The sequence below is a fragment of the Uranotaenia lowii genome, chromosome 3, assembly GCF_029784155.1.
Source record: "Uranotaenia lowii strain MFRU-FL chromosome 3, ASM2978415v1, whole genome shotgun sequence".
Taxonomy (NCBI): domain Eukaryota; kingdom Metazoa; phylum Arthropoda; class Insecta; order Diptera; family Culicidae; genus Uranotaenia; species Uranotaenia lowii.
The window spans coordinates 63,341,783-63,360,614 of record NC_073693.1 but is presented as its reverse complement, the minus strand read 5'-3'; the positions used below and the strand labels follow the sequence as shown (position 1 = coordinate 63,360,614).

General features: G+C 37.2%; 1 protein-coding gene and 1 pseudogene across 1 annotated transcript; one reads left to right on the top strand and one right to left on the bottom strand.

Moving 5' to 3' along the window:
* The first annotated feature begins 530 nt into the window (after positions 1 to 530).
* On the top strand, positions 531 to 1,192 carry LOC129752242 (40S ribosomal protein S9-like; annotated as a pseudogene).
* Positions 1,193 to 17,315: 16,123 nt separating this feature from the next.
* LOC129757448 (chymotrypsin-1-like) lies at positions 17,316 to 18,612 on the bottom strand. Its single transcript, XM_055754681.1, has 2 exons — positions 17,857 to 18,612; positions 17,316 to 17,795 (listed from the first exon to the last, which is right to left on the bottom strand). The coding sequence occupies exons 1-2, from the start codon at positions 18,529 to 18,531 to the stop codon at positions 17,586 to 17,588; spliced, it is 885 nt and encodes a 294-aa protein (XP_055610656.1). The 5' UTR covers positions 18,532 to 18,612; the 3' UTR covers positions 17,316 to 17,585.
* Positions 18,613 to 18,832: the final 220 nt, after the last annotated feature.

The following is an 18,832-nucleotide window of genomic DNA, read 5'->3' as shown; positions in this document are numbered from 1 at the left end:
AAATTTAGTGCTGCGTCGAATTGCGAGTTTAATGTACTGCAACCTTAAAAGCCGTGCTTATACCCGAGCAAATTGTGCTGTGTCTGCTAGTTTTAATGCTGCGACATCATTCGAGCTACATTTTGCGCCTAAATGCGCAAATGTTAACCAATTGAGCTAGACTTGAATGCGAGCTATGTGCTGCGACAAATGCGAGTTATTTGCTGTTCCTAAATGCAAGCCAAACAGACTGCGCATGGATAGGACCTGTGTGATGTTCCTGAGTGCGTGCTATATGCTGCGCCTAGTTAATACGATGCTGTAAGTGCTGTGACCTAAGTGTGCATAATATATGCAAGTGAGGTGTGTTGCGCAATGTGAGAACTTCTGCTTATTGTAGAGAATTATATTTTGTGGATTACGCTGGTTCCAAGCCACCCTTACGAACTGCGACACGTGCTGTCTAAAAACATAGGGCAGATTTTCTGTGACTCTTTCGCTCAGTCGATCAAGCACTACCTATCTGTGGACGGTTAGAATTGCGGTGTATCATGGTAAACCACCACAGTCCGTCGGTCTTTTCGAAGAACTATGTGATGCCACATAATCCGTTTGAAAAGTCGCGCCTGGATGCGAAATTGAAAATCATGGGACAGCACGGTCTGAGTAACAAGCGCGTGGTATGGCGCGTCAGGTAACGCTGACCAAGATCCGTAAGGCGGCCCGAGAATTGCTGACCCTGGAGGAGAAGGACGACAAGCGTCTTTTCCAAGGTAACGCCCTGGTTCGTCGGCTGGTCCGTATCGGTGTGCTCGACGAGTCTCGCATGAAGCTCGATTATGTGTTGGGTCCCAAGATTGAAGATTTCTTGGAACGCTTTCTGCAGACTCAAGTTTTCAAGCTAGGATTGGTCAAGTCGTACCATCACGCTCGTGTTCTGATCCGCCAGCGTCACATCTGTCCAGAACGCGTCAAGTAGAAAAACATGAAGAAGGGTCAGGGAGGCTTCGGTGAAGCTGATGAGGAAGAAGAGGATCAAACTACGTTAAACCTTACGAAGAGAAGATATATTGTGAAAAAAAATGTGTTCAAGGATTCAATCAAGCAGAAGATGTTGTTTATAAATGCGAGTTTGACTATCTACTGGAAAGAGATTCAATCACATGTTTTAGAAGAAAACCCAATGCTTGGAAGCCATTCAGATTACGTATAAAATTTTTGATTTATTTTTCCATCAATTTTTTTGGAGAGGAGGGTGAATGTGTGGGTGAATGTGTAACTCAATATGAGAACCGCCGTGCATATTATAAAACACATCTACGGGCACAGGCACTCGTCATGACTTCGGTCTTTATCAATCGCTATCGTAATGGACCCCTCCCGTACCTATATACCGCGGACGTTCTTATATCGTTGGCATTATGTGGGTAACACACTCTGCAAATCTCGTTCTCATCTTTTCGCAGCGTGTGCCCAATCCATCTCCACTTACGTTCCCGTATCTCGATTTCTAGCGCCCTTTGATGACACCGGCGATGTAGTTCTTCATTTGAGATCCAGTTGCCAGGCCACCCAGCACGGATGATATTCAGCAGGCAGCGGTTTACAAATACTTGCAGTTTTCGTGTCGTTAGAGCACCTGTATCCGTGGTCTAAACAGCCGGTTTAGACCCAAATTCCGACCCGAGCAACCGCACTGGTGATCCATTATACCAGTTTCAACTCAACTTTTTTAGAGCTGGTATAAGGATTGATCCAAAACTGATGAGATTTGGATCCAATTTGACGCAGTTCTAAACCGTTTGACAGTTAAAGGAACACGAGTGCATTTGCCAGTTTTTTCATTGGATCGGATCTAATTTCTTTGTTCAAATCTTGTATAAATTAGACCCAAGAATAGACCACGAATACAGATGCCCTTACTGCATATGTTCACCAAGTTTCGCACCCGCACGGATTTGACATTTGAGTTAAAGATTCGAATCTTGGCTGGCAAATGGTAGATAATGTGCAAACCGAAGCCTCATAGTGGTCATATCACCTCTTATTCCCAACTCCCATCTCAATCTCCACGTGGCGCCAGCTGGAATGCGAGTAACCTAAGCGGGGTTTGGGTACCCAACCCTGATGGATGTTTTGGTCGCATGCAGACTGAGAAGGTGGCCGCACGCGTCTGTTCTTCAGGTCAGGGGCGGCTAAAACAGCGTCTGTCTCGCAGCGAGCGATTGAATTTATGAAACGCGGCCCCCGCCTGCTAAGTCCAAGATGGCTGCCCCATTGCGGGATAGGGACCTTAGGCTAACAACCTACTGCTCCCGTTTTATAAAATTGTTACGGAATCCGAAAGAAATGACCGACCTGAAACTTATAAGCTCCTAGAACGTACATAAATGATTTATGATACTTTTTAGACCTTCAATGTTCATCCAAAGTTCGATATAAAGCACTCGAGGAAAACTCTCCCCAGTACCTTTTATTCAGCCAAGTGTGAACATCAATAGTTCAAAATAAAGTAGTATGTTACTTTTGGTTACATAGGAATATAGCTAAAAACATAAATATGCGCATTTAGCCCGCCCGATTTCGGGAATCGACTTTTTTCGCCCCTTTTATTATAATATAATTTTCTGAAAAACTGTAAGAAATTTTATCAGACAAATTGCTCTAACGTATATGAAACAGATGTCCGCTCATGTCCATACACCCAAAATTCAGCCTCTGTGCCAATGGCGTGTAGTCAATTACATAGCATCATTGGTACAAGAAGATAACGCGACCGGTGCTGATTCGATTTGCTCCCACTGGCATTAATCTCCCAAGTTAACCGAATTGCGTATGTCTGAAAGAAACAAAATAAAAACGTTTGCACGTCCCTCCCTATCGCATCACAAGACGAAGAAGGATAGAAATAAATACCGGCCAACACCAGGCAGCCAGCGAACCGAGCACTGTGCGTGTGAATGTAGCAAAAGCAACAACAAAAATATCCTTCTAATTCAATCCACTGGCACCGGCAAACCACGGCCAAGCTGTGCGTGTGTATGCAGTAAAAGCAACAAAAAAAACATTCCTTCAATTTACCGGCAAACAACCAAGCACCGGCCAAGCTGCCCGGCTTTAGCAGCTGTGTATATGTAGCGTGTGTATGTAATAGCAGGCGGTAAGCAAACACAGTTCTCATTCAATGGGTTTCCCGTTTCCTTCACTCCCGTTCCCTTTCCCGTTTCCATAACAAAACAAGCTGCCCGGCTTTGGCAGCTGTGTATATGTAGCGTGTGTATGTAATAGCAGGCAGTAAGCAAAGCACAGTTCTCATTCAATGGGTTTCCCGTTCCTTCACTCCCGTTCCCTTTCCCGTTTCCATCGAAAGACAAAGGAATGCATTGAAAGAAGGCCAAACGCCGGGAAGCCGCCGTTGTGCGTTTTTTTTCGATTGATCGGTGACAGAAAGCCTATGACAAATATCCCTCGTCCTGTATGAAGCTTGAATAGTACACTGGTTAAAATGCCGGTCTGGCAAGACGCTATGATAGGTAATTTGAGTTCGATTCTCACTACGGCGCTGTGGTTTTAATTTTTTTTTTTTTTTGTTTCTGGGAGAATTATCCAATAGGAATAGGTTTTTCTTGTTTCGCTTGAATGTAGTGGTCATCATTTTGGTTGGGAGCCGAGTCCTTATGCCAGTTACGGTTTTTCAAACATACCGTCTTCGGCACAGTGCACATTTCAGCGCATTATCGGCACAGAGATATGCTAAATAGGCATTGGATTTTTGCAACCTCTTCTATGGGTGTATAATTTTTTTTTTTTTTTTTTTTTTTTTTTTTTTTTTTTTTTTTTTAATGGCCCGCCACACTCCCCCACACCAAAAAACTCAAATTGAGCCTCCTGGTAATGGACACATCAGTTCTCGGCACGTCTGGCAGCTAAGAGAAAAGAATTTAAGATCGCGTTCAAAATTTACTCATGCCGAGAACTCAATTTTTTTTTTTTTAATTTAATGTGCGAGGTAATGTAACTTTAGGCAAAACAAAAAACACTAAAAGTGAATCTCAGTGGAAAAAGTTTCCTTTTAAGAGATCCACTTAGAAAAAGGGAATTAAATTACATAATTAAATAACTACTTATACACCCATAGAAGAGGTTGCAAAAATCCAATGCCTATTTAGCACATATCTGTGCCGATAATGCGCTGAAATGTGCACTGTGCCGAAGATGATATGTTTGAAAAACCGTAACTGGCATAAGGACTCGGCTCCCAACTAAAATGATGCATGACCACTACATTCAAGCAAAACAAGAAAAACATTTTATGGGATTTCGTTCCTATTGGATAATTCATCCCAGAAACAAGAAAATAAAAATATAAACCACAGCGCCCGTAGGGAGAATCGAACTCAAATCAACCACAATATAGTCTTGGCAGACCGACATCTTAACCAGTGTACTATTTGAGCTTCATGCAGGAAGAGGGATATTTGTCATAGGCATTCTGCCACCGATCAATCACAAAAGAAACGCACGACAGTGGCTTCCCGGCGTTTGGCCTCCTTTCAAGGAATTCATTTGTCTTAAGATGGAAACGGGAAAGGGAACGGGAGTGGAGGAAACGGGAAACCCATTGAATGAGAACTGTGCTTTGCTTACTGCCTGCTATTACATACACACGCTACATATACACAGCTGCTAAAGCCGGGCAGCTTGGCCGGTGCTTGTTTGCCGGTGAATTGAAGGAATATATTCTTGTTGCTTTTGCTACATACACACGCACAGCTTAGCCGTGGTTGTTTGCCGGCAAATTGAATTGAAGGAATGTTTTTGTTTTGTTGCTTTTACTGCATACACACGCACAGCTCGGCCGTGGTTGTTTGCCGGTGGATTGAAGAGATTGAATTAGAAGGATGTTTTTGTTGTTGCTTTTGCTACATTCACACGCACAGTGCTCGGTTCGCTGGCTGCCTGGTGTTGGCCGGTATTTATTTTCATCCTTCTTCGTCTTGTGATGCGATAGGAAGGGACGTGAAAGCGTTTTTATTTTGTTTCTTTCAGACATACGCAATTCGGTTAACTTGGGAGATTAATGCCGGTGGGAGCAAATCGAATCAGCACCGATCGCGTTATCTTCTTGTACCAATGATGCTATGTAATTGACTACACGCCATTGGCACAGAGGCTGAATTTTGGGTGTACTAATACTAATACTAATACACATAATTATAAGCAAAAAAAAATTAAAAACTTATAATTAGGATTGATTAAGGAAAATATGTAAAAAGCTGGCTAAGTTGTTGGTCGCGTATTAGCTAATATTTCTTTAAAATGTTGTATAGATTTGGTCTTAAAAATGTTCCGACTATTGGTGTTTTTGATATGCTCTGGAAGGTTGTTATACTTTGTAGGACCTATAAAAGAAGTTTTCAGACTGCTATTTGTTGGAATATGGGAGAAAACGAGTATTCTCCATAGTATGCGCATTTAGCCCACCTCTCCCCTAATATGGATCGCTCAAATGTCAAATCGATTTGATTAAATCACCGAGTGAGCAGGTAACCAATTTAGTTTCATTTGAATGATCATTATTGAAGCTTTTTTTGAATTTTAAAGAAAGTTTTGCATTGAACAGGTTTACAAATTTCATCAAACTGAAGTTTCAGATAAAAAACCAGGATGATTTGGAAAAAAAGTCTGTGTATGTCTAAGCTTAGATCGCAAATTTGGTGCTCAACTAGTGTTTAGCAATGCATGTGAGCGTGGGAGGGGGGGTTATTTTTGGTTGTTTGGTTTCATATTAGGTTGTTTTCAAGCTAAGAAATATACAACAAACATACTTTTTTACCATGTAATTATTATTATTATTATTATTATTATTATTATTATTATTATTATTATTATTATTATTATTATTATTATTATTATTATTATTATTATTATTATTATTATTATTATTATTATTATTATTATTATTATTATTATTATTATGGATACAGGTGAGATTCCCATTATAAACTAGCACTATAAACTACCAACCTGCATTTATCATATTTTCTTCAACAGGTACCTTAAACTTGCTACCAGGTTTTTAGTTCTTAAACGCTAGATTTTGTATCGAAACCATTTTCACTTAAGAGGAAGTTTAGTACCGGTTCTATGTCGTACATAAATTATTGCTACAAAAAATTTGAAAATAGGTATTTAAGACTAACTTTGTTCGACTTTTTTTAACGACTTAATTTAGTTTTGAATATTTGGAGTAACTTGTTTTTGAACATGGAACGAGAATTGGTTTCTTTTAATTCGTTAGGTAAGGAGTTATATTTTGTAGGACCAATGAAAGAAATCCTTTTCTGACCTAAACTAGTAGATGATCGACATCGTTGTAATTGATTTAAATGGCGAGTATTATGTGTTCTTATTGCAGTCGAGAAATGAATATTTCGGATGATCGTTGTTGAGTGTAAACTATCAAAGACGTACATTATAGTTTGAAAGTCACAAATGTCTACTAGAGGTAAAATATTATGGGATGTGGTTGAGTAAATGAGTCTAGTTGGATAAAGCAAAGGAAGCTTGTAGATATTTTTTAACTTTTTTTTACCTTGCAGTACTCCCAACTCACCAGCTTAGGTGGTTTTACTTTGCGATTCTCTCAACTCGCAACTCTCCGGTTCTCCCAACTCACAAGCTTAGGATGTCCTCTCAACTCGCATTTTTTCGATAAAGCCGTTCTCTCAACACGCTGTTTTACTTTTGATTCACTCAACTCGCAATTCAAAGGCAGTCTTTTTAACTCGCCTTTTCCAATACAGCTGTCTTATCAACAGGCTGTTTTACTTTAAGGTCCACTCAACTCGCAATTCATAGGCTGTCTCCACAACTCGCTTTTTTATCCCATACAGTTGTTCTCTCAAAACGCTGTTTTACTTTGCAGTTCTTCAAACTTGCAAGCTTAAGCTGTCCTCTTAACTCGCCTTTTTTCTAAACAGCTGTCTCTCCAACACGCTTATTTACTTTGCGATTTTCCCAACTCGTATACGTAGGCTGTCTGCTCAACTCGTCATTTCCAATACAACTGTCCTCTCAACACGCTTTTTTACTTTGCGGTCTGATACTCCCAATTCATGGGCTGTCTTCTCAATTCGTCTTTTGATCCAATACAGCTGTCTTTTCAACTCGCTGCGATTTCCTCAAAGTAAGACGATTTTTGAACATGACCTTGACATTCCACCACTTTTGCAAACCACTCCTGGATGGACCCTACGGAAGATTCGGAACAACCGTTGATGGAAACAATGTTCAAAACAAATCTTTGAGCTTCCCGATTTCATCAATACCTCTTCCGAATAATCAACTTGTTTGGAAATGATCAATTATTAGTTTAAGTTTCCAATTTACTTGAATTTAAGGATTTTTTTTCCTGAAAAAAGAGAATCTAGGGATGTATGCAATATAGCCGACCACTTTGTTGGCCGACCTTTGTTGGCGGTTCATCTTCAAACAACATTTTTGATCTAACGGCCTGTGTAGCTTCAGAGTGAGAGTTTTAACCTTGCTTGCGCTTGATGAGCATACTCTTAAGCTCAACTGGACCATCTAGTGATCAACTAGCTTGGCTTAGTTGGAGAACAATAAAATATAGAACCTCACAAATGACGCAAAAATTTCAATTTGTTTACGTTTCGAGGCATGGCTCAACAAAATCAAACGAGACACCCATGAATAATGTGCCTGATAAACTCTACCGACTAAAAATCGTTTATGGCGGTGCAAATCTAGCGAGATGATTCCGAGTTGAGATAGGTCAAGTAAATTTGCTTGTAAGCGCGTTACTTAGAATCGAGACGTCTCGTCTTAGCTTATATCGGAGCTCACGATCAAAATAATTACATCGCTCAAACTATTGCGATACCGGATATGGGGTTTTCCCGCACGCACTACTCCCCTTCTGGCCCCTTTTTGCTGAGGAATAGCTCTAACAAAAAAATAATCTATTAAAAAGACGGATATTCTGATGAAACCCGGAGGCTTCTCGGAATTTATTTCCAAAATAACCTCTTACACACTACGGCGCTCGGAGTGTATAAATATGAATTTAAAGAAATTCGACAGCGCGACACGCTAATAGTCAAGTCGCCAGTTTTACTGTGGAATGTTAAAAATGTGGACTTTAGAGGAGCGTCAACCGGGTGGCGGATCGTCTCCAATGGGGTAAGCGGTTGATAACTGGACAACACTTTTTGGGGTTGAAAAAATTATTTTTGACAAAACACAAGGTATGCCCAGGAAATCTTAAAACATGTATATTAGTCTTGATTACCAAGATTTCAGGGACGAATTTTACCGAGTTCTGAAAAAAAAACATCGACACCTGCACCCTACACAATCGTATCAGCGTAACCCCCGATCCGAGAGTTCATATCTCGTACTGCGATACATCAACTGACAGGTTGATCTAAACCAAAACGGCCTGGGCCTCCGACCGATCGATGATGGGCGGGGGTGGGGCGCTGCTGCCAATTTGAATAACAAGAGAATTTTTATGCAAATAGGGAATTCAGCAGAAAACTCGTTGCGAAGATGCTCCGGGACGTCATCAAACGCCAACAGCCAACGAGAGCGATAGATCGAAAGGGAAAAAAGCCTTTAAAAGCAATCCAATAGTGTTTTTGTGAGTCCGAGTGACTTTCAACCTTTTCACGATTTTCTTCGTTTTTTAAGTTAAAAATCTAAATCGAGCATAGTTTTCTTTTCCCTGATGTGCAACAACTGTTGTTTGTCATCATCTCGAAAGGCCTTTCCGAAGATGAGCGGGCAACGAGTTAGGTGGGACCATAAAGAAGAATGAAAAGCTGGATTTTAATGGCCCTGTGACGCCTTGTCATGGTCGCGCTCGTCGTCTGATTGATTTCGTATCGTTAAGCCCGAATTTTTATTTTCGGAGGAGTTTATCTTGAGCCGATTTTGTTTTCGTTCGAGGTTCAACTTTTCAGTCGTAAACCAACTAAGCTGCGCTTATGAAATTTTGTATGAATGTCAAATTGGTTGAATCGAAAAATATTTGTGTATGATTTTGGTCCTTCGAGCCGGATTTAAAAAAAAATTAACACTTCAAATCTAATTTTAAGATCCTGTTTAGTTACTAAATTTTGAAGAGTTGATCACGAAGAATTTGAAAACAGTACAATGTAAATTAACAGAGCTAGAATCCAGCTCGAAGGACCACTATTTTGAAAGATTCAAGGACAGGGAAAAACATTTAAACTAACTCAAGTTTCTTTAAACAAAAAAAAGTTCGAGGTGTTGTAATGGCCCTGTGACGCCTTGTCAAGGTCGCGCTCGTCGTCTAATTGATTTCGTATCGTTAAGCCCGAATTTTTATTTTCGGAGGAGGAGCCGATTTTGTTTTCGTTCGAGGTTCAACTTTTCTGTCGTAAACCAACTAAGCTGCGCTTATGAAATTATTATGGTCCTTCGAACCGGATTCTTAAAAAAATCAACGCTCTAAATCTGATTTTAAGATTCTGTTTAGTTACTAAGTTTTGAAGAGTTGATCACGAAGCATTTGAAGACAGTTTAATGTAAATTAACCGAATTTGAATCCAGCTCGAAGGACCACTCTTTTGAAGTTTCAAGGACAGGGTAAAACATTTAAACTAACTTAAGTTTCTTTAAAAAAAATTTTCGAGGTGTCAACGGACAAAAAACAACGAAAAACTACCGCACACCTTGGGCTGAAGGAAAGGTAATGTTTTTATTTCGCGTTCTCTAGAGAATCTTCTCTTCGCTCAATACCAAACGCTTTGCACAATGTAGCACAGCTTCAAACTTCAAGTGCGCGGATATTTCGAACTAAAGCAATGCAATGTTTAGCACCTCTAGAGGCCGGTTAAACAGAGACGTCGGATGATAGACATATCGCGCATCTCATCAGAACTGCAGCTTTACTCTATACACCCCATAGTTTGCACTATTGACGTCTTTTCGGCGAATAAACACCGGTGGAGCATCATTGACATCATTGTTTGCCCGGAGCTGTTGTTCATTGTTGATTTTTTTTTGTGGTCTCGTCAAAAATTGTTTCATTTTGTTCCCTTTCCTTCGGGGTGGTTTTATAGTTCAATTAGTGTTCACACTAAATTGTAACCAGATTTTCCCATCATTTTCTATCGAGATGTTCCTTCAATGGTTTGGCTCAAAGTCATACGTGAAGCAATGCAGTCTGCTTAGGGCGAACGAAGAAAATAAAAAAAAAATTGATGCCCAAGTTCCACTACAGATGGATGAACGAGTGTGATTTCTATTTTATTTCGATACGATGTTCCGCTGACCCTTTACGGTTATTTTTTACTATTTACTAAAAAAAAAGATAAACTCTTCTGTGGAAAAATTTAAATAAAAACATTATATTGTAGTCAAGCAATTTACGATAAGACTTCATCAAAAGACGTTGTATTTCTTTATATTCATGTCTGTAGAGTCATTTGTTTTGCATTCCATCACAGGTCAGAATGTATAGCAGATGAGCAAATTCTGCCATATATTCAGCCATTCATCCATCCATCTGTTGCTTGATGATGATGATGACTTGCGGCGATAAAAGAAAACACCCACTACCTATAAATATGAAGCTCTTTGAGGCCGCCACAGATTTAAACAAAGACAAGTCCGGTTTCAGTTGGAATTAATCTATCATCTTCATTGTACGATTTTTTTTCATTCATTCTTTTTCATAAACTGTAATTTCATACAACTTCATTTTTCGAAGAGGCTCCCCCTTATAACGGTGGAACACTTTCCGAATCGGACTAGCTTCTTGGAAGTGTTTGGAAATTGATGAACTTTTGCACATCACTCGCAAAGCGCCCAAGCTCAAAAGAGGGGCGGGGCGCCAAAGATAATTATATCTTTTGCTAGATCGCGGCGGCTTTTCCACGGTTTTGGAACTTCTTTCTGTTGAATGATTTATTCGTAAGAGACCACCCGAACGGAATGACATACAAAGATGAGAAATTATGAACAATTGTAGCGAGCGCGTGTCACAACCGGATGCATTCCGCTAATGAACCGTTGATTGTCTCGGCTGTTTGTTCGGAGTTTATCAGCCGAGAATCTTATGATGATTACTTCAGTTTGTTTCGTTAAGTTGTTTGTTCATTAGGCTTTATCAGTCTGATTTGGTTTAAAACGATGTTTTGTAAAAAAAATCATTGATGAGGGAAATTCGAAAATGACCTCAAATCGACTCATTCTATTGCACAATGAAAAAAATTTATATACCAAATCTCGAAAAAAAAAATCACTGGTGTTGGCGAACTTTTTTCAGAAATTGAAGTTTGACCGAAACCATCTGAGTGAAGTGTTATTTTGTCCTAAATTACTCAGAAATAAACTATTTTCAATGTAATTTTAAGTCATTATGATTGCAAAAAACATACTGAAAGGATCTTGACAATCCAAATCGTTTAAAAGAAATCGTTTTGAAAAAATAAATCTTATTAGGCGAAATGTTTTGCCCCCGTTTCCCCTATGAAAAAGATAAGATTTTTTTTTAAATGATGGCTTCATGGCACTTGAATGTTTATTGATTTTTATAAAATGAACATCAAATTGAAGGTTAAGAATGGGGGAGGGAGACCCCTCAAAAAATGCCAAAAGCAATGTTCTTCTCTAAACTCAAAATTTCAAATTCCTTATCAAATTTTGATGAACGGCCAAAATGATTCTATTGTAACAATCTCGATTCAGAACTAAATCAAAACCTATCCAGGGTCCACCGTTCTACTAAAGTTTTTTTTATTTTCTCCCTTGTTTAAATTTAGTCCCGAATATCAAATTTCAATAACATTTGAATAAACTTATCAGATTGCCCAGATTTTGCCCCATTTTTTCACACTTTTTTGCAGAATCAAACAAATATTGACCAAATTTGCAATCTTATTTTAAAATTTTTTAAATATTTAAGATATGCCTTGAGGAAGGCTATGAGAACGGTCGAAACGTCGGGCAAATTGTAAATTTTGTATTTGCTTTCTTTTGAATGAAATGCCAATAAAAAAAATAAAAAATTTGGCTTATAGAATCATGTATTTTGAGCCCAAATTTGTTTTGCGAATTTCACCAAAATAAAAATGAAAGTTTTTTTCAGAAGTTAAAAATTTCAATCGAATAATTGGGATATTGGCGGATAATTGCAGGAAAAATTTGAAAAGCTTGGGTTAGAATCATTCCGGATTTTGTGGTTCCAAATTTTATTTAAACATTAAAATTCAATGTCTGTGATCAGATAACGGATTCTGTATCCAATTTTTTGTTCTTGAATTTCAGTTTGGATCATCATTCGAATGATTTTGCATTTCACATTTCAAACTTTCAAACTTTCATATTCGAAACTCATAATTCCGGAATATAAATAGTAAATATTTCAAATTGCAACCTTTTTCAAGATTTTGGTTTGAAATATTTACTTTTAATTCTAATGCAGTATTCTGAACCTAAAAAAGTTTCAAAATTCGCAATTTTCATTTAGATTCACAAGTCGAATTGTGAATTAATATCTAATTAACGAATTCATGTTGAATGCCAAAAATTCCAAGAATATATTTCTGGTTGAGGCTTCTGATTCAAATTTCGCCTATTTGGTTTATATCAATAGATATAGACCAATAGATATCTGGAACTAAAATTCAAAAATCGTTTTCGTTTCAATTTTTTTAACTCAGGTTTGAAGAGAGTATACAGATGTGGAATTGATATTAAAAATTTAAATACAGATACAGCTCAAAGTTAAGTTTTTTAATCAGGATTAAAATATCAATGTAAGAATTTCATAAAGATCCGAATTGCAGGAAATCGTATTTTCAAAATTTTGAATCGGTATTCAAAATTACAATTTAATATTCAATCAGGGTCAATTTAGAAACACAAAGCAGAAGAAATCACAAATATGTATAAATAAATTGAATTCATTTTAAAGATTCCGTTTTTAGAAAAATAAAGATTTTAATTTAAAAAAAAACATATTCAAAGAATTTTAATCATGAGCTCAATAATTCCTGTTAAATTTTTGTTAGTCAAAGACCTTGTACGTTAACGTGTTTTAGCTTCAAGTGAAAATTCAACTGGAAATATATTTTTTTTATTGATGTTTAGCATTATTTATATTGCGAATTCTCCAACACAAAGTTTCAAACTAAAGTTTTTAATTTTAATCGATTTTACTAGAGTAGTCAATAAATCCGATTTGAACCACGAACTTAATTTCTCATTTTTATTTGTAAATATTTGATAAATTTCCACCAATGCTTAAAATAGTTATCTTTGTGGTTGAAAAGAATTATGTTGTTACTTACTATTTTGAGTGAAGTTTTCCTTAATATGAAACCTTCACGATCTCTTGTTTATTTCTGCAAAATTTCATGTAAAAATTGGTCTAGAATTTGTTCTCGAAACTAAAGATTTGAAATATATACTAACTATTTATTTAAAATAACTTAAACCATTTTTTTTATGCATGCATTGTTCAAACAAAAATAACGAAAATTTTTATCACTAAACATTTTAGGTAAATAAAAAAATGTATACAAAAGATATTCAATTTTGTATAAAAATCAACCATTTCAAAAAGGTAATTGATTGAAAAAGAACTGGGATTATGTATAATGCATGAAATTCCTGGGGTTACAAAACTTTCAAATTGCTTTAAGATATTTCCCAAAAACATTCTTGACGAAACATGTTTTGACTCTAGTTTAGTTTAACGAAGCTATGATTATTCTGGGTAATAAGGGTCTGACAACACTTCACGGCAGACTTGAGTTCGTGAAAAAATTTCGCGTAAGAAAAGCATTATTTTAGGTCGGTAAACCAGAGGCTTCTGTTTTCTTTTTCTTATTAATTTTGAGTACACATTTTCCCACTGTGCATTGAACACATCCACCGTGAAATATTACCATCATTTTTGGCATGTTTCAAATTTTTAAAACCAGTACTGGACTCCTATGAACGTAAAACATTGTTCCAGAAATTTATTAGACTACTTTAAATTTGTTTTAAAAATCGATTTAGTCCCTGTTCAGAATTTGATGCTTTGGGCTAACATTGATTAGTCTCTATTTTGACGGTTTTATCGAGTTTTCTTGATCATAAAGGATACAAAACACCTTCATAACATTTACAAATGTTAGTTTGTCAATTTAACCTTGATTTTTATCGTTTTATTTTAAAAATATTTTCAATCGAAAAAAGAACTATGATGCTGCCTACATTTAGGGGCAAAAATAATTTTAATTGCTAAATAGTTTGAGCTTCAAAATACAAATGAAATTTTACCTTCACACATTCCCCAAGGCCCTCTCACTATTTCCATTTTAATTTTTTCTTCAATGTTAACGATTTGATAGGGTTCCTATCCATTTTTCCAATACGGGTTTACTTTTGGAAAATGTCCTTATTTTTTAAATATCAATATTTTTTTCACTAAATGACTATAAAATAGTACTATAATTGTTCATATACAAAGGAAAAAAGTTGTTCTTTCACATTAAACAACCCGTTTGCTTCTAAAAGCTTTTTGGTATCATCAGGAGAGCTGTTTGTTTGCGAGCCTTGGAAAAATAGATATTTTGAGATTTTGAAATTAGATTTTTTACTAACAGAAAAAAATTCAAATACAAACCAAATTTTTCCTATTTGATACTCAATTAAAAGGCTTTCAAACGTAGAAAACAGTTTTCAAAATTTCAAACTATAGACTGAGTTATTCATGATAATGTGGAAAAGTTTATTGTTGGTCTAATTTGCCCCGGTGATCAAAGTTACTCCGTTTTACGGTAGTCTAAATGTAAAATTTGAAGTTTTTGGAAATAATTCTTACTGAAAATTTTCAAAACTTTGCTCGTGTGTTTTGTTCATAAATCTCTAAAACAAAGTTTTTCTAAGGAGTTTACTCGAGAAAAAGTGCAACACTTTGTTTGCCTACCGGTAAAATAAACAAATTACGGGGGTCAAATCGTGTGCAAAGTATTTGGACCGCTAGCGGCGAGATATTTATAAAAATTTCGCGATGGACAGCAAACGAACTCTTAAGCGGCATCTGGAAGGTTTCCAAGCAGAAAATTTTCATTGACTAGTCTTGCCTGGATATTCCGGAGATAAAAAAAGGAGAAAAAAAAAGTGATGTCTACATCTACATGAGGACGATGACGATCTGTGATAGCTGCAAATCACAATTCTTTTTTTTTTGTAAGGTGAATTCACTCACTCATTTTTCATAAAAAAATTGATATTTAAAATTATATAAACCATTTAAAAATTTGTTGTTTCCCTTTTCGTTAATTTGGTGTTCAAATTACGGAATTTTTGACAAGTTTGAGATTTTTCGATTCGCAAACGGATAAAAATCACTTGTACAAGCACGTGAAATGTGCCTTCTTCACCAACATGGCCAAAACTTGTAAGCATCCTGAAAAATAAAAGATTTCCCTTCTTCATTTTTCTGTTCATCGTAATATCTGTTACATATTACAATAGACTGAGTCGATTTGGGGTCATTTTTGAATTTCTCAAACCTTGGGGTCTAAAAAGCTTCCTGGTCCAAAACTCATCCATGATTTTTTGCAGAATTTTTAAGTGACGTTTACATGAGTAAATTTGAACTTTTAGGTTTGTATGGGAAAATTGAATATTTTGTACTGAAAAATCAACATCAATTTTGATTCTTCTGTGGAATCGAGCCAGCTGACAGTTTTTGTGCCAATTTATAAATTTCCCAAAGGAAATTATCCGCTGAACAACTTTGTCGAAGACCGTAATTTCATATCTTATTGAGCAACAAAATTATTAGCTGTTTAGCAAAGGTATGTCTTTTCGCATTGATAAACAATAAATTCAATTGACATCCCTGCTGGGTGCCTTGCGAGGTGGCTACTTTTCATGCAATACATCGCGAAACTCCAGCAGTGATGTCAATTGAATTTATTTTTTATCAATATATTTATTCTTTGAAAAAAATATATGGTTCTTACCGGAAACAATCAGCAGGTTAGTTACAAAAATTGTTGTTTATTGGCACTCTTCGTCTGGCTTTTGTGACTGCTTGGTGCTTAGGAAACACTTCTGAGAGGCTGCCAGATCCTTAATTCAGGTTGTTTTTTTCTGGCGAGATCTATTTTCTTCGCCAGGGTTGATACCATCTGATAAATACGTACAAGGTCGTGAATTGTGTCATTGGAAGATAAACAATTGGGGGCAGTGTTCTGAAAATCACTCATTTCCAATGAATGTTCCTGATTGCACTTCACAACTGAACGTACAGCGATCGGGTTTTGTTATTGATTGCTACTGGACTTATCCGATCATCGATCGTTCTATTCATCGCTAAAATACAGATCACCTCGCACGATGTTTGCTGTCAAAACAGTGCAGCACTATCATCAAATTGGAATCTCACCATTGAGCGATGCATACGGCGAATCATGTTAGGCTAGGATCAGGAGTGAATGGTTCAGGCAGTGAGCGAGTGATACATGTAACCGATCATTAGCAAATGTTGTTTGATTTTAAACATAGCCAATTAATAAATTTATTTGATTTTACAGCTTTTTTTTACTACAGTAAGAATAAAATCAAACTGTAGTTGTGTTTGTGATGGAAAGATGGTCACTTCCGCCGTCTTTTCAATGTCTAATCAGCCAGGCGGATACTGAGTGAGTGACATTCAGAATGAATCAGTTGGTATCTCACTCATCACCGATATGCGATGTTTGCAAACCCGATGATTCTGAATGATGGGACTCGGTTGGCATTGCTGAGTAGAGCGCTGATCGAGATTGCATACCAGTCGGGCGAAGCAGTTGCGAGAGGCGCTATCCCATTATACAATCAGAATGTATCCAACAGGAAACGCATCCTAAGTGTTTATTTTGATTGATTTTCGGAACATTGATTGGGGGAAATATTAAAAAGCAAATATCTCCTAACAATTATTTTTCATTTCGCCTAACAAAACTTCAAATCAAAACCCACGTATTTTACCGTTGGATTTTAGACCCCATGCATTTTGAAATGTATACAACAGCTCAAATACTTTACAATCTCAGATGATCATTTCGTCGAGATAGCAGTGAATGGAGATGTTTACTCTAAGAAAAGGGCATTCACCATCATTGGCTACATATTAACACAACAAAAATATGGTGATAGTCTACTTTCAATTATTTTATTCATTGTTGGAATACTCCTACAGGAACCTTTTTTTCTCCAAAATAAGTATGTACACAGAAATTTTCAAGGAATTATAACGAAAAAATATGAAAAATATAATTTTGTGAAGCCATTATTTTCAATGTTTTATTTCATAATCATTGCTGTCACTCATTATTAAATAAATATTTTACCTGATTCGCTAGTCCTCCTGCTCTCAGTAAAAAATTTAAATTACCTTGTAAGAAAATGTGTTTATGTCTTCGTAAGCATGTAAATAGTTTTCATTATTTCTATCATAAATTCCATCTTCCTTAGAGTACAGGAAATTTAGTCTAACGCACATACACTGTTTTAGACTTAAACTGGTTCTTCGCTCTACACCCTCACCCATGTATCAGGTTTTGCTTTCAGAAAAAAGAGAAAAAGCTCGCGATGCTACCGAAAAAGATTTTCATATGTTCAATGATCTGGCTGAACCAACTTTTCGGCAGAATAAATTCCTTGAAAATCTCCAAACTGGTTCCGATCACTGGCGATGTAAGATCACAGGATTCATCCCCAAAAGCGACTATGCCGATCAGTTTTCCATTCAGCACGATTGGTGCACCACTGAAGCCCTACAAAAAGTTTAAATAAATTAGATTCATTTTGTTTTTAAGGAAAATTGAGGCAACTCACTGCACAAATAGTAACATTATTTACAGGAAACATGCAAAGATGTTGATCGAGTAAGAATACATCGCCGACAACCGAGCAGTTCTTCGCTGGCACCAGATACATTTCGACGACTCGGGTTTTGAAATATTCCTGCTTATCTTCGTTAGATTCTCCGGTACTCAAGGTTCCCCATCCGTAGATTTGAACAACACTGTTCAGGCCTGACGTACGAACATCTTCCTCGACGATTTCTGCAATTGCCGAACGATCAAACGGACGATCTTCTGTTACTTCCAGCATTGCGACGTCATAAGCATATGGACCCGTTGCATTAGGATGAACTGTGAAGCTTTCAACCGAAACGTAGTGATCCAACGCCGTGTCTACATACTTCCCGTGACCACTCATTGCTTTTCCCTTTTCGAACAGGTCGATGTTGTGAGTTTCCATCACAACGTGGAAATCTTCTGAAGCTCCCAGAACTTCAGAATCATTGCGCACGAACGTTAGACAATCTGCAGCCACTAAAACCCTCCCCTTATCCACAATAACTCCATTGCAAACAAACTTATTCCTTGGACCATAAATCGCTACCACCGGAGGATACGGATTAAGTTTGGACACAGCTTCCAATCGGACAAACTCCAACAACCCCAACACTAAAATTAACACCCCGCCAAGCTTAAGTTGCTCCATTACGTGCCCTGTGTCCACCGAGAACTAAACTATGCTGATTACTGGCTCGAAATCTACTAGTGGAATTTTTCGCTAGACTGACAGTGTTTTATGAGAGTCAGAAGAAGTCTACGTGTCGAATCGTGGTTGTGGTCCATTCTGGAGCAGTTGTATCAATATACAAAGAACAGGAATTTTCTGGTCAGCTGCATTATATTGTTGGCTTGCAACATTGACGAGCGATAGGTCGGTACCTATTCGGTCACATGGGCTGGAGGCACGTGCAGTTGTTCGGAATTATCTTTGGGGTTCGCTGAATGAA